Genomic DNA, 14,261 nt, shown 5'->3' on the forward strand with positions numbered 1-14,261 from the left:
GAATTGGGTGTATCAATGTTCATGTAATCCTGCCAGGAGTAAAATAATAAACTCACTTCACATCAGTATTAAAGAACATTACAATCAACGTAAGTGCTTATTTGGTCTGACGTGATTGAAAGTGACCTGAAATTGACTCTAAATACCCTTACAACTTAGTGCCACTTATTAGTATGTAGTTATGAAGTTGTTTGGGTGAAGTGAAAGTTTGATCTCAGGTTTGAACTTCAAACACATCTATTAAATGTTTCATTGGCATGGATTAGTGAAATATAATTTACTTTTTGAAGAGCTCACTTGTTGAACGAATATGAGCAAATAGTTCAGATCCAGGGAATAAAATTATGACAAACCATTATAAACTCTTAACTTTTATCCTATTCAAATATACTCTCATTAAAACATTAATTATTAGCATATACTTTAGGAACTATTAACCATTTTTTCTTAATTTACTAAATGATAGAACTATTGGCTGACAATCCAGCATGTGTACATTGCTTGGTGACTGAGCGTATTTTAGACAGCCTTGAATGTTTTAATGGCAGTCTTCCATTTCCTATTGATCCAGAAGGTACAGTATATATATAAATATATATATAAAATTATGTTTAAATGTGGCATTGTTAAAGCTAATTCTAGCATATCTATTTTTTAACATTAACTCTGTTTAGAAAGTGACCCTTCATCAATGGACCATGACTATCTTGTGAGTATGGCTTAAATTTCATGCAAATTTACTTATTAAGGCTTTCATTGTTGAGAATTATTGATACAGCTTTGCTAGCATTTTAAATTGGCCTTAACTGGTCACATAATTTTGCTGTTTTGCTAGGTGTCCTTTGTCTATAAATGCTTTTTATTTCGTTCGTCAGGAACATTACCAGTCTTACAACGTTTTCCATTTGCCGTCAGTTGAAGTAGTTTGCGTATATGCTGAGCGTGATTACGGGTTTGTTGGCATAGATCATAAGGGTTTCAAGTGCTCCACATGCAATTATGATACACATGCTTGTAGTCACATCAAATTTCTGGAAGAAAAACTCAGTCAGGATGATGTTGATTTGCCTGACATTGTGTATGAAATGTATCACCAAGCAAAAAAGCAGCGGAAAGTTAATTGGAAACCTTATTGCCTATCCGATAAATCCATACAGTTCCAGCCACCAGTACACCTTCAACAGATATTTGGTAGTTCGTTTTACCAATCCCTACCACAGGAAAATGGAACATTGCATGTTGTCCCACGTAGTAGCGGAGTATGTGAAAGTTGCGGTTCCTACTGGAGTTTGCAAAACCCTGTCGAAGAAAATTGGATAGAGAAACTTCTTCTCCTTTATACAATGAATAAAGTTTATCCGTGCACCAGTATGTATGCTCCCACCCTACTTCACTTTTGTTTGCATACACTGTACATGTATGTTTGTATGTTTGTATGTTTGTATGTTTATTGTATTCAAATCATTTCCGAAGAGAGTGTTTTACGCAAACTTAAGTAGCCAACATGCAACGGCTCTTTTGTTGGTGTAAATTTTATTTTTTAAAATCTTTGGCTTAAATTTCATGCAAATCTACTTATCAAGGCTTTCAGGGTTGATAAATTATTGATACAGTTACTGTATGCTACACAATTAATCAGCTATTATTCAAAGGCTTTGAGACGTTGGGGGGGGGGGGCATTTGCCCCAATTCTCCTGCTTTCCCTTGTGTTCGCCGCTGGTGTTTGAAAAGCTATACTATGCATGGGTTTTCAATGTATTTGCCATACCGGCGTTTCTCTTTGTTTCAGTATTTTATTCAAGATGTTCAAATGATGATTGTGAGAACAAATTGATGGTTGGTGGTGAAGAAATTGGAGTCATCAACATGAAAAATTATTTGATTGCCCACGAAGTTCTTAGAGACTATATGTATCACTTCTTGTATGCAAGGTTTGCCGACATACTATACAGTAACGATGCTGTTCAATGTTCCTCTTATCTAAATGAAATGACTGCATTTTGTTAACGTGATCAAATAAATCCGTTGTGTTTCATTTTTTTGCTACTGCTTTAGTTGTAGTTTGTACGCCTATTTTGAAGTGTGGACCTCTCGGATGCAGGATGCTGATCCATCTCTTTGTGAATACCCATCATATAACCAACTACGTTATGCTTGGTATTCATATCTGAAGTTGTTGGACATTGATTACTCCGATGGGAGTTGTTGCCCAGTGTGTGGTCCTACGCCTGAAACAGTTGTGTGTGATGCCACCACAGTTTCGTTTCGACGTAAGATGGTACTACAAGAGAACATTGTCAACCCAACTGCCGAAAACATACACGAAGGAAGATAAGTTTTATCTTTCACTTACACGTAGATAAAGGTAAATTTTAAAAAGAAAAAATGAGAATGGTTTCAAAAAATACAGTTCACTGTAGGAAATAACTTTAAAATCTACGATAAAACGTGGGACGAAACGTTTAAGTTCTTTTTTATAATTTAATGTGGTAGAATTGTCTACAGTGCTCGTGCTTTAAATAATTTACCGAAACTGACATCTACGATTTATATTTGCACATTTTAATACCTCGACGAGCTACTCTTGCGTGTATGTCTTAAAACGTTTACGCGCAGTTTTGTTATATCGTGATTCCTATTTCATACGGTCATCCTTTATTTCTGTGTAGAAAATAGAACAATACTGTATGAAGTAGCATAAAAATTTTATATTTATTCATACAATTTTTTTTACCTTCTATACTAGTTACAGAAGCCGTGTAATGATACCGACCAAAGCGTGCCGAATGCTTCTTCATCAGTTTATTTCTAGAGGCCAATTATCGACGACTGAAATGGAGAGCCTTCGTGAAATGTTACTTACCGCCTGTCCGTCTATTATTCCGTTTTTGGATTGGTTGACACGTGCTTATGACGATGTCAGTGAATCTCCACGTTCAGTTAAGATTCTTGTTAAGGCATTTGCCGCGAGTTCATCTGTATGTGGTTTTGTTCATCCATCTGAGACACTTCACACATTGTTGAACGAGATCGTTGGAGGACTCATTATCTCGCAGCATCCAAGCAAATTAGAATTACTGCAAGAAGAGTGCCCGTTGCTGTTCAATGCCTTTTCAGATATTGAGGAATCAACCTTCCCTAGAAGTTGGTACCCTATTTTAACGGATCTGATTAAGAAATCCTCGGAGCCATTTTCCACTGCGTCTTCATCATCACCACCACCTGTTTCTTCGGAACAACCATCAGGGCATCCACAAGAAATCGCATTCTTCCCTAATCTTCCAATTATTCGATCCAGAGGAGTGTATGCAGCAGATAAATACAGGAGAAGAGAGGATATCTGCACCAAGAATCATCCATCACATTCTTTGTTTTTACCTGGACTTTTCACCATTTTCTGTCCACATGGTAAATCATATAATTTTGTATTGCGTATTTTAACATTAAAACAACTTACTACTGTAGTAAGTGTGTATATAGTTGTGTAGATACATTTACGTACAATTTATCCTCTTTTTTTATTATTTCAGGAATAAACTATGGATTTGAAGTCATGCAAACCCGAGAATCTCCAAATGTTCCTTTCACGATATTTCGTACTCGTTTCCAGAATGGTTAGTCTTATCCAAATTAGTGATCCAAAAATCCGGGTTATAACAGAAAGTAATATGAGGAAGCAATCACGACAAACACCCTGACAAATAGGTCTTTAATTTTTAGCACCCAAAGTTATTGTGTACGACAACGCCTGCAATCTACACAGCTATTGCCTCAACAGGGACCCAGATTACTTCAAAAAAACAAAGTTTTTGGTCGATCGTTTTCACTGGAAGAATCATCGCGGTAAAATATTTTCAATTTATACGGTGTTTTCACATGGGTAGGCATTACTGAACACAAGTATAATTTTAAATATTTATTACGTCGCAGGTTGCTCTGAAGGATACAATATTGGTTCTTACCCTCAGTATGCAATGCTGAACAGTGAAGTGAATGAACAGGCGAACGCAACCTTAAAGCGTCTTCGAAATCAGCTGTCTTACATGACGCAGGATAACTTTGTCAGTCATTGCAAATTTCATTTCTGGTTTAGAAACAACAAGCTATCCAACGCCTAATGTCAACCACGTAGTACGTATATTACGTGTCATTGAAACATCAACACTATCAATGATGATATATTGAAAGTTTTTCTCTGATAACTTTCATTTGTCTGAGGTTTTAAATGGTTAAGAAATGGTAGCATGGTTGCCGTGTACAGGTTCAATTCCTGTATGCCATTAACCTAAAGTAAGCATACAGTACATTCCACCATGCATAGGTTATCACTAAGCAGGTTATGACAAATCATGTAAAAATTTTCTCATATTGCTTAACGAAAATTAATGTCTATAACCAATTACGATGTAAGTCATAACGTCTTTTACAAATTAAGTCATATCATACACCTGCAAAGGCTGCTTGATGTCTATAATCTATAACCATGCCTGGTTATCATGTCAAAAATTTTGTCAACATAACCACGTTTCTTCTTTTTACAAAAGTTTAAGTCAGAAATATCATACACCTGCAAAGGCTGCGATGGTTGATGTCTATAATCTTATATAACCATGCCGTGGTTATCATGTCAAAAATTTTGTCAACATAACCACGTTTTTCTTTTTACAAAAGTTTAAGTCAGAAATATCATACACCTGCAAAGGCTGCGATGGTTGATGTCTATAATCTTATATAACCATGCCGTGGTTATCATGTCAAAAATTTTGTCAACATAACCACGTTTCTTCTTTTTACAAAAGTTTAAGTCAGAAATATCATACACCTGCAAAGGCTGCGATGGTTGATGTCTATAATCTTATATAACCATGCCTTGGTTATCATGTCAAAAATTTTGTCAACATAACCACGTTTCTTCTTTTTACAAAAGTTTAAGTCAGAAATATCATACACCTGCAAAGGCTGCGATGGTTGATGTCTATAATCTTATATAACCATGCCGTGGTTATCATGTCAAAAATTTTGTCAACATAACCACGTTTCTTCTTTTTACAAAAGTTTAAGTCAGAAATATCATACACCTGCAAAGGCTGCGATGGTTGATGTCTATAATCTTATATAACCATGCCGTGGTTATCATGTCAAAAATTTTGTCAACATAACCACGTTTCTTCTTTTTACAAAAGTTTAAGTCAGAAATATCATACACCTGCAAAGGCTGCGATGGTTGATGTCTATAATCTTATATAACCATGCCGTGGTTATCATGTCAAAAATTTTGTCAACATAACCACGTTTCTTCTTTTTACAAAAGTTTAAGTCAGAAATATCATACACCTGCAAAGGCTGCGATGGTTGATGTCTATAATCTTATATAACCATGCCGTGGTTATCATGTCAAAAATTTTGTCAACATAACCACGTTATACATAGACATCAACCATCGCAGCCTTTGCAGGTGTATGATATTTCTGACTTAAACTTTTGTAAAAAGAAGAAACGTGGTTATGTTGACAAAATTTTTGACATGATAACCACGGCATGGTTATATAAGATTATAGACATCAACCATCGCAGCCTTTGCAGGTGTATGATATTTCTGACTTAAACTTTTGTAAAAAGAAGAAACGTGGTTATGTTGACAAAATTTTTGACATGATAACCAAGGCATGGAATTATAAGGTTATAGACATCAATAATTGGGACCTTTCGTTAAGCTTAATATTGAGAAAATTTTTACATGATTTGTCATAACCTGCTTAGTGATAACCTATGCATGGTGGAATGTACTGTATGCTTACTTTAGGTTAATGGCATACAGGAATTGAACCTGTACACGGCAACCATGCTACCATTTCTTAACCATTTAAAACCTCAGACAAATGAAAGTTATCAGAGAAAAACTTTCAATATATCATCTGATAGTGTTGATGTTTCAATGACACGTAATATACGTACTACGTGGTTGACATTAGGCGTTGGATAGCTTTGTTGTTTCTAAACCAGAAATGAAATTTGCAATGACTGACAAAGTTATCCTGCGTCATGTAAGACAGCTGATTTCGAAGACGCTTTAAGGTTGCGTTCGCCTGTTCATTCACTTCACTGTTCAGCATTGCATACTGAGGGTAAGAACCAATATTGTATCCTTCAGAGCAACCTGCGACGTAATAAATATTTAAAATTATACTTGTGTTCAGTAATGCCTACCCATGTGAAAACACCGTATAAATTGAAAATATTTTACCGCTATGATTCTTCCAGTGAAAACGATCGACCAAAAACTTTGTTTTTTTGAAGTAATCTGGGTCCCTGTTGAGGCAATAGCTGTGTAGATTGCAGGCGTTGTCGTACACAATAACTTTGGGTGCTAAAAATTAAAGACCTATTTGTCAGGGTGTTTGTCGTGATTGCTTCCTCATATTACTTTCTGTTATAACCCGGATTTTTGGATCACTAATTTGGATAAGACTAACCATTCTGGAAACGAGTACGAAATATCGTGAAAGGAACATTTGGAGATTCTCGGGTTTGCATGACTTCAAATCCATAGTTTATTCCTGAAATAATAAAAAAAGAGGATAAATTGTACGTAAATGTATCTACACAACTATATACACACTTACTACAGTAGTAAGTTGTTTTAATGTTAAAATACGCAATACAAAATTATATGATTTACCATGTGGACAGAAAATGGTGAAAAGTCCAGGTAAAAACAAAGAATGTGATGGATGATTCTTGGTGCAGATATCCTCTCTTCTCCTGTATTTATCTGCTGCATACACTCCTCTGGATCGAATAATTGGAAGATTAGGGAAGAATGCGATTTCTTGTGGATGCCCTGATGGTTGTTCCGAAGAAACAGGTGGTGGTGATGATGAAGACGCAGTGGAAAATGGCTCCGAGGATTTCTTAATCAGATCCGTTAAAATAGGGTACCAACTTCTAGGGAAGGTTGATTCCTCAATATCTGAAAAGGCATTGAACAGCAACGGGCACTCTTCTTGCAGTAATTCTAATTTGCTTGGATGCTGCGAGATAATGAGTCCTCCAACGATCTCGTTCAACAATGTGTGAAGTGTCTCAGATGGATGAACAAAACCACATACAGATGAACTCGCGGCAAATGCCTTAACAAGAATCTTAACTGAACGTGGAGATTCACTGACATCGTCATAAGCACGTGTCAACCAATCCAAAAACGGAATAATAGACGGACAGGCGGTAAGTAACATTTCACGAAGGCTCTCCATTTCAGTCGTCGATAATTGGCCTCTAGAAATAAACTGATGAAGAAGCATTCGGCACGCTTTGGTCGGTATCATTACACAGCTTCTGTAACTAGTATAGAAGGTAAAAAAAATTATATGAATAAATATAAAATTTTTATGCTACTTCATACAGTATTGTTCTATTTTCTACACAGAAATAAAGGATGACCGTATGAAATAGGAATCACGATATAACAAAACTGCGCGTAAACGTTTTAAGACATACACGCAAGAGTAGCTCGTCGAGGTATTAAAATGTGCAAATATAAATCGTAGATGTCAGTTTCGGTAAATTATTTAAAGCACGAGCACTGTAGACAATTCTACCACATTAAATTATAAAAAAGAACTTAAACGTTTCGTCCCACGTTTTATCGTAGATTTTAAAGTTATTTCCTACAGTGAACTGTATTTTTTGAAACCATTCTCATTTTTTCTTTTTAAAATTTACCTTTATCTACGTGTAAGTGAAAGATAAAATACTTATCTTCCTTCGTGTATGTTTTCGGCAGTTGGGTTGACAATGTTCTCTTGTAGTACCATCTTACGTCGAAACGAAACTGTGGTGGCATCACACACAACTGTTTCAGGCGTAGGACCACACACTGGGCAACAACTCCCATCGGAGTAATCAATGTCAACTTCAGATATGAATACCAAGCATAACGTAGTTGGTTATATGATGGGTATTCACAAAGAGATGGATCAGCATCCTGCATCCGAGAGGTCCACACTTCAAAATAGGCGTACAAACTACAACTAAAGCAGTAGCAAAAAAATGAAACACAACGGATTTATTTGATCACGTTAACAAAATGCAGTCATTTCATTTAGATAAGAGGAACATTGAACAGCATCGTTACTGTATAGTATGTCGGCAAACCTTGCATACAAGAAGTGATACATATAGTCTCTAAGAACTTCGTGGGCAATCAAATAATTTTTCATGTTGATGACTCCAATTTCTTCACCACCAACCATCAATTTGTTCTCACAATCATCATTTGAACATCTTGAATAAAATACTGAAACAAAGAGAAACGCCGGTATGGCAAATACATTGAAAACCCATGCATAGTATAGCTTTTCAAACACCAGCGGCGAACACAAGGGAAAGCAGGAGAATTGGGGCAAATGCCCCCCCCCCCCAACGTCTCAAAGCCTTTGAATAATAGCTGATTAATTGTGTAGCATACAGTAACTGTATCAATAATTTATCAACCCTGAAAGCCTTGATAAGTAGATTTGCATGAAATTTAAGCCAAAGATTTTAAAAATAAAATTTACACCAACAAAAGAGCCGTTGCATGTTGGCTACTTAAGTTTGCGTAAAACACTCTCTTCGGAAATGATTTGAATACAATAAACATACAAACATACAAACATACAAACATACATGTACAGTGTATGCAAACAAAAGTGAAGTAGGGTGGGAGCATACATACTGGTGCACGGATAACTTTATTCATTGTATAAAGGAGAAGAAGTTTCTCTATCCAATTTTCTTCGACAGGGTTTTGCAAACTCCAGTAGGAACCGCAACTTTCACATACTCCGCTACTACGTGGGACAACATGCAATGTTCCATTTTCCTGTGGTAGGGATTGGTAAAACGAACTACCAAATATCTGTTGAAGGTGTACTGGTGGCTGGAACTGTATGGATTTATCGGATAGGCAATAAGGTTTCCAATTAACTTTCCGCTGCTTTTTTGCTTGGTGATACATTTCATACACAATGTCAGGCAAATCAACATCATCCTGACTGAGTTTTTCTTCCAGAAATTTGATGTGACTACAAGCATGTGTATCATAATTGCATGTGGAGCACTTGAAACCCTTATGATCTATGCCAACAAACCCGTAATCACGCTCAGCATATACGCAAACTACTTCAACTGACGGCAAATGGAAAACGTTGTAAGACTGGTAATGTTCCTGACGAACGAAATAAAAAGCATTTATAGACAAAGGACACCTAGCAAAACAGCAAAATTATGTGACCAGTTAAGGCCAATTTAAAATGCTAGCAAAGCTGTATCAATAATTCTCAACAATGAAAGCCTTAATAAGTAAATTTGCATGAAATTTAAGCCATACTCACAAGATAGTCATGGTCCATTGATGAAGGGTCACTTTCTAAACAGAGTTAATGTTAAAAAATAGATATGCTAGAATTAGCTTTAACAATGCCACATTTAAACATAATTTTATATATATATTTATATATATACTGTACCTTCTGGATCAATAGGAAATGGAAGACTGCCATTAAAACATTCAAGGCTGTCTAAAATACGCTCAGTCACCAAGCAATGTACACATGCTGGATTGTCAGCCAATAGTTCTATCATTTAGTAAATTAAGAAAAAAATGGTTAATAGTTCCTAAAGTATATGCTAATAATTAATGTTTTAATGAGAGTATATTTGAATAGGATAAAAGTTAAGAGTTTATAATGGTTTGTCATAATTTTATTCCCTGGATCTGAACTATTTGCTCATATTCGTTCAACAAGTGAGCTCTTCAAAAAGTAAATTATATTTCACTAATCCATGCCAATGAAACATTTAATAGATGTGTTTGAAGTTCAAACCTGAGATCAAACTTTCACTTCACCCAAACAACTTCATAACTACATACTAATAAGTGGCACTAAGTTGTAAGGGTATTTAGAGTCAATTTCAGGTCACTTTCAATCACGTCAGACCAAATAAGCACTTACGTTGATTGTAATGTTCTTTAATACTGATGTGAAGTGAGTTTATTATTTTACTCCTGGCAGGATTACATGAACATTGATACACCCAATTCACAGTTCCATTGATGAAATGGTGCAAACTTCTCCGAATTAAAAGAAAATCTTTACTCTAGAAATAGAGAAATATAATTAACGTCACAATCATGCTATAGAAGATTTGCCCATTTTACCCCATTTTTTCCAGAAAGAGCACACAGGCTAAAAAAAATGCATGCAAACATCTTTTGTCTGGCACCTCTTTTCACGATATTACTGTAAGGAAATCAACTTAATCATACATCAAGTTTATGTTATAGATTGATGACAGCTTTTCCACACTAGTTCCTACACGAAGGCCCTTAGGTCAAAATGTTGAGATGTTTTCTTATCTGTTTTAGGCATTTAACTAAAGAACCAATTGTACAACAATTGCTTATATATTATATATATTATTATTATAATATAATACAGTACCTTTAACTGTCTTAATAACTCATCATAGTCTTGAAGTACAAAAGCAGTTAGCATTGTATTGACAGGTAGTAAAGCATTTGATCTACATACTTCAACAACATAAGTATCCTGGTGACTTATTTGACAAACAACTGCTTGTGAAGTATCCATGGGTTGAGAGTAGTGTAATAAATCACTTGAAGTGATATCCTATAAAAATATTTAATAAATATCCTTATGAAAGAATAAAGAACCACATGCATTAAAAAAATTTTCAATAACATGGTAAATATACTGTATTTCCCCAACATTGGGTACCAATATGTAATAATTTTTCATTTATTCAGTACGTTCTCCTATAATTTCTGCGTAGTTGCAAAACATAACCCTAAAATTTCCTGCAAGAAAATAAAACTTGCAGTCTGGTAAAGTGAGGGGGAACATGTTACGAAGTGTCTATATGACCGGCAGCTGGACAATGTTTTGAAGAAACTAAGTGACCGGCAGTCTATAATATTGAACTTTTTTGTATAAAACAAGCCCCAAACCAATCCCAAATTTTAACCCTAACCATAAATCTAACCCTAAAGCTAACCTAAGTTTAGAATGAGAAATTCACTCAGAAAAAATAGTTTGAAAATTTTCTTAATAAAAATATCTGAACAGGGTTCAAACCCAGACCATACGCATGCGAAGCAAGCACAATGACCACTACGCCACGAGAACCAACCGTCGCTAAAAGCATTCGTAAAAATGAATCAAATAGTGAAAAAATTTTGAAGCACAAAACTACTGACCGACTGGCAGTAATATAGACACTTTGAAAATGTTAAATGCAATGGAAATAAGAGTTTTTTAGGCTGATTAAAGTATCAAAATTGCTATCAAGCACACCCTAAGTGCACTAAAATTTTCCTCATCAAAAATCTCGGGTGCGGCGTTGGCCAACTCTGCAATGTGGGATTGATTATTTGATTTGTGATCGATAATATAGCCTGCCCTGGAGTTTGCTGAACATTTGTACATGTAAATACTACGTGTTTGTGAAGTACTCGTTGTAATTAATACCTCAAGCGTGTCGGTAACATCAGCATAGGTATTTTGGTGGTCACGGACGATTTTGTCAATATTTTGATCACAACCTGCTACAATAGCTTCCTTTTCAGTAGTCTCAACATCTAAATCGCTGGGTTCGTTTACTTCACTCAGTTCACTGTATAAATTTAAAACGACTTTTGCTTTCGTTCTTCTCTTATACTTGGGTTTATCTCTTTTTTTGTATTTTAGCCTTGGCAAACTATCCAAATCGTATCTCCCTTTCTTTTCTCCCAAAACCTTTACTTTAATGTTGTCAATATTCACCCTTGAACTGGCATTGTCCGCCATATTGCTTTAGACAGACGGCGCGTAACTAAGAAGGGCTCTGGGTATGAGAATGAGTCGTGGTTATTTCTGTGGTTATGAACACAAATTGTGACGCCTCAATAACTGCCACGTTCGACCTCTTTTCAAAGAATTGATTTTTAGCACCATCACAGGAAGCACCATTACGAACGTGAACGACCTGTCTACGAAGCAACAGGAAATCTTATCATTTTCCTTAAAAAAGAGAATATCGCAAAACAATCTCCAATATTCTAACTTTTTTGATGAAGAAAATCAAGGAAATCTCAATCTTCGGTCAAAAGGAATTCACAACTTCTCTCCTCCGATAACAAAATGGCCTTTTCTTCAGGAGTGGAATTTTTGTAAACATATCGAAAAGTTTGATTTTGAAGGGTTTCTCGGCTACCAAACACGACTTATCGTAATGAAACGCAAAAAGGGAGGATTGATGTATCCTTCGGTAAAATTTCAGCGGGCTTCGTCGAATTTGGAGACCTTTAGTGCGGTGAAGAAGAGCGATACCTCATTGAATGATAACGGAGGTTTATCTGGGGTTGAAGCCAAGGAATTTTACGAAAGTTTGCTTATGGAAAAAAACGAAACTTGTGTGAGAAATGCTAAGAGAGTAAATAAGGCAGATATTGAAGTGGAAAAACGTTTTAAAAGGAAAACAACGGATGTAAATACGCCTTCTGAAAACAATAAAACAAAATGGAATTTGACTGATAGATGTACCATTAGACAAGTGAATTCATTTCTTAGAATGGCACAAGAGGGAGACCTTAGTGGATTACAAGAAATCATTCGGGACAAAAAAGTTGATATAAATGCCAAGGATCAATTTGGTTGGACGGCTTTGATGTGTTCGGCAAGAAGCGGTCATAGAACTTGCATCAAGCTACTCCTTAAAGAAGGTGCTGATGTCAAATTGCAAAACAGCAAGGGTGAAACTGCTCGGGACATTGCAAAGCATTCTGGTGTTCGTAGGTTGTTTGACCGCCTTAGAAAATCCAGACGAAAACAAAAGTCAGATAATGCTGAACTCACAACTTCCACTGAACATACCTGTGACATTTGTGCAACCACTTTCTTTGGCTCGAAGAATGAGCACAATACATCAACAGCTCATTTGTTTAACTGCCAATACAAGTCAGAACGAACACTCTATCACATTCCTGAAACTAACATTGGATTCAAATTGATGAAACAGAAGGGATGGGATAAAGAACAAGGTTGAAAATATTAGTCTTAATACTTTAATCAGTCCACTAGCTGTGCGTAAGAGGACATTTTCCCCCTTTTTCATCTTAAATTTAGCAGAAATTAACACTTACTGTTTTGTTGTTGTTTCCAACATTCATTTAAGGTCTTGGCCCGGAAGGAGCTGGCCGTAAGTTTCCTGTGAAAACAATTTTGAAGCAAGATCGCCAGGGCTTAGGCAGCAAAAACAAAGAAAAAGCAAAGATCACTCATTTCTCAGCAAGAGATACGAGCGCTGTGAAAGGGAAAAAGGATGCGGGGGCAAGCACAGGGTTGAGAGCCCCCCGAAGAACCTGGAAGAGAAATCTTATTCAAAAACAAGAGAAAGACAAACGATGGGAACAAAATTTAAGAGTGTACATGAATACAGAATGATTAAATATGTTTACATTTTGAATGACAAATATTTACAGGTGTAATCTAATTTCCCAATTATATTAAGAATAATTTATTGACACAAAACACTGTCACTATCATTATATTCATTTAAATATCTTAAAATTCGTAACCTTAAAAAATTCTGGTCTCAAATATATATACATGAGGGTAGATTCTTCATGAGAGATACCAGTCCCGTAGAAAGATGTCATCTTGTTTCTTTGACAACTCCAGTTCTATGTGCGTGAATGGTTCTCTCCAATGTAACATGTACACAACATTCTCATCTTTTACGGCACCTTTCACCCATTCCAACATCCGATTACAAAAATTCAAACACACGCTACCTGCCCACATGTTCTGACTTTCCGCAACCGATCCTGGAATGTCTAGCGTATTGAATGTCTTGAGCTGCTTAACAAAGCCATCGTCATCACGAAATCCGCAAACGATTTTAGGAATGCCGGCTAAAAAAGACTGTGCCCACCATTTCAAAAGCTTGTATCGTTCAAATGACCACTGCATCCGGTCGTTCTCAACAATCCTGCTTGTTTTCAATTCAATATAATTAGATGGTGGCATCCCACCTTTAGAATTAGTTTTGACACAACAGTCAACCTCGGCTCCAAAGACCAAAGAGTGTTTATCCAACCGTGATCTCACAACCGAACAGAATGCTTCAATGTTGTTTATGGGCGAGCTAAATTCCTTCGGTTTTGATGGCTCCCTGGAACAAGTGACGTAATCCTCAAACTTGTAACCCCAGTAACACAT

General features: G+C 36.0%; 4 protein-coding genes and 1 long non-coding RNA gene across 5 annotated transcripts; 3 read left to right on the forward strand and 2 right to left on the reverse strand.

The window, feature by feature from the left end:
* Positions 1–2: 2 nt before the first annotated feature.
* Positions 3–1,268, forward strand: LOC114544082. The gene is made up of 4 exons (XR_003690284.1): positions 3–89; positions 467–574; positions 675–709; positions 876–1,268. It is a non-coding gene; the product is annotated as an uncharacterized LOC114544082 (long non-coding RNA).
* Positions 1,269–1,288: 20 nt separating this feature from the next.
* Positions 1,289–2,335, forward strand: LOC114544083. The gene is made up of 3 exons (XM_028562824.1): positions 1,289–1,368; positions 1,790–1,931; positions 2,056–2,335. Exons 1-3 carry the CDS (start codon positions 1,344–1,346, stop codon positions 2,333–2,335), a joined length of 447 nt encoding a protein of 148 aa, XP_028418625.1. The 5' UTR covers positions 1,289–1,343.
* Positions 2,336–7,418: 5,083 nt separating this feature from the next.
* On the reverse strand, positions 7,419–11,948 carry LOC114544078. Its single transcript, XM_028562820.1, has 8 exons — positions 11,532–11,948; positions 10,485–10,673; positions 9,996–10,140; positions 9,510–9,617; positions 9,375–9,409; positions 8,717–9,208; positions 7,723–7,912; positions 7,419–7,471 (listed from the first exon to the last, which is right to left on the reverse strand). Exons 1-8 carry the CDS (start codon positions 11,847–11,849, stop codon positions 7,419–7,421), a joined length of 1,530 nt encoding a protein of 509 aa, XP_028418621.1. The 5' UTR covers positions 11,850–11,948.
* A 238-nt stretch (positions 11,949–12,186) lies between these two features.
* On the forward strand, positions 12,187–13,546 carry LOC114544081 (G patch domain and ankyrin repeat-containing protein 1-like). The gene is made up of 2 exons (XM_028562823.1): positions 12,187–13,081; positions 13,216–13,546. Exons 1-2 carry the CDS (start codon positions 12,274–12,276, stop codon positions 13,482–13,484), a joined length of 1,077 nt encoding a protein of 358 aa, XP_028418624.1. The 5' UTR covers positions 12,187–12,273; the 3' UTR covers positions 13,485–13,546.
* Positions 13,547–13,664: 118 nt separating this feature from the next.
* Positions 13,665–14,261, reverse strand: LOC114544079 (decapping and exoribonuclease protein-like). The gene has a single exon (XM_028562821.1). It carries the CDS (start codon positions 14,259–14,261, stop codon positions 13,665–13,667), a length of 597 nt encoding a protein of 198 aa, XP_028418622.1.

This window comes from Dendronephthya gigantea, unplaced genomic scaffold (assembly GCF_004324835.1).
Source record: "Dendronephthya gigantea isolate DGI-Jeju-01 unplaced genomic scaffold, DenGig_1.0 000642F, whole genome shotgun sequence".
In the NCBI taxonomy this organism is placed as follows: Eukaryota; Metazoa; Cnidaria; class Anthozoa; order Malacalcyonacea; family Nephtheidae; genus Dendronephthya; species Dendronephthya gigantea.

Coding starts and splice junctions, on each gene's coding strand:
- LOC114544079 (XM_028562821.1), bottom strand. CDS start 14,261: ATGTGTTACTGGGGTTACAAGTTTGAGGATTACGTCACTTGTTCCAGG.
- LOC114544083 (XM_028562824.1), top strand. CDS start 1,344: ATGAATAAAGTTTATCCGTGCACCA. Junction 1,369..1,789: donor TAAAGTTTATCCGTGCACCA/GTATGTATGCTC, acceptor TCTTTGTTTCAG/TATTTTATTCAAGATGTTCA. Junction 1,932..2,055: donor TATCACTTCTTGTATGCAAG/GTTTGCCGACAT, acceptor CTACTGCTTTAG/TTGTAGTTTGTACGCCTATT.
- LOC114544078 (XM_028562820.1), bottom strand. CDS start 11,849: ATGGCGGACAATGCCAGTTCAAGGGTGAATATTGACAACATTAAAGTA. Junction 9,209..9,374: donor CAATGGACCATGACTATCTT/GTGAGTATGGCT, acceptor TTCGTTCGTCAG/GAACATTACCAGTCTTACAA. Junction 7,913..8,716: donor ATAAAGTTATCCGTGCACCA/GTATGTATGCTC, acceptor TCATATCTGAAG/TTGACATTGATTACTCCGAT.
- LOC114544081 (XM_028562823.1), top strand. CDS start 12,274: ATGAAACGCAAAAAGGGAGGATTGATGTATCCTTCGGTAAAATTTCAG. Junction 13,082..13,215: donor GGGATGGGATAAAGAACAAG/GTTGAAAATATT, acceptor CATTCATTTAAG/GTCTTGGCCCGGAAGGAGCT.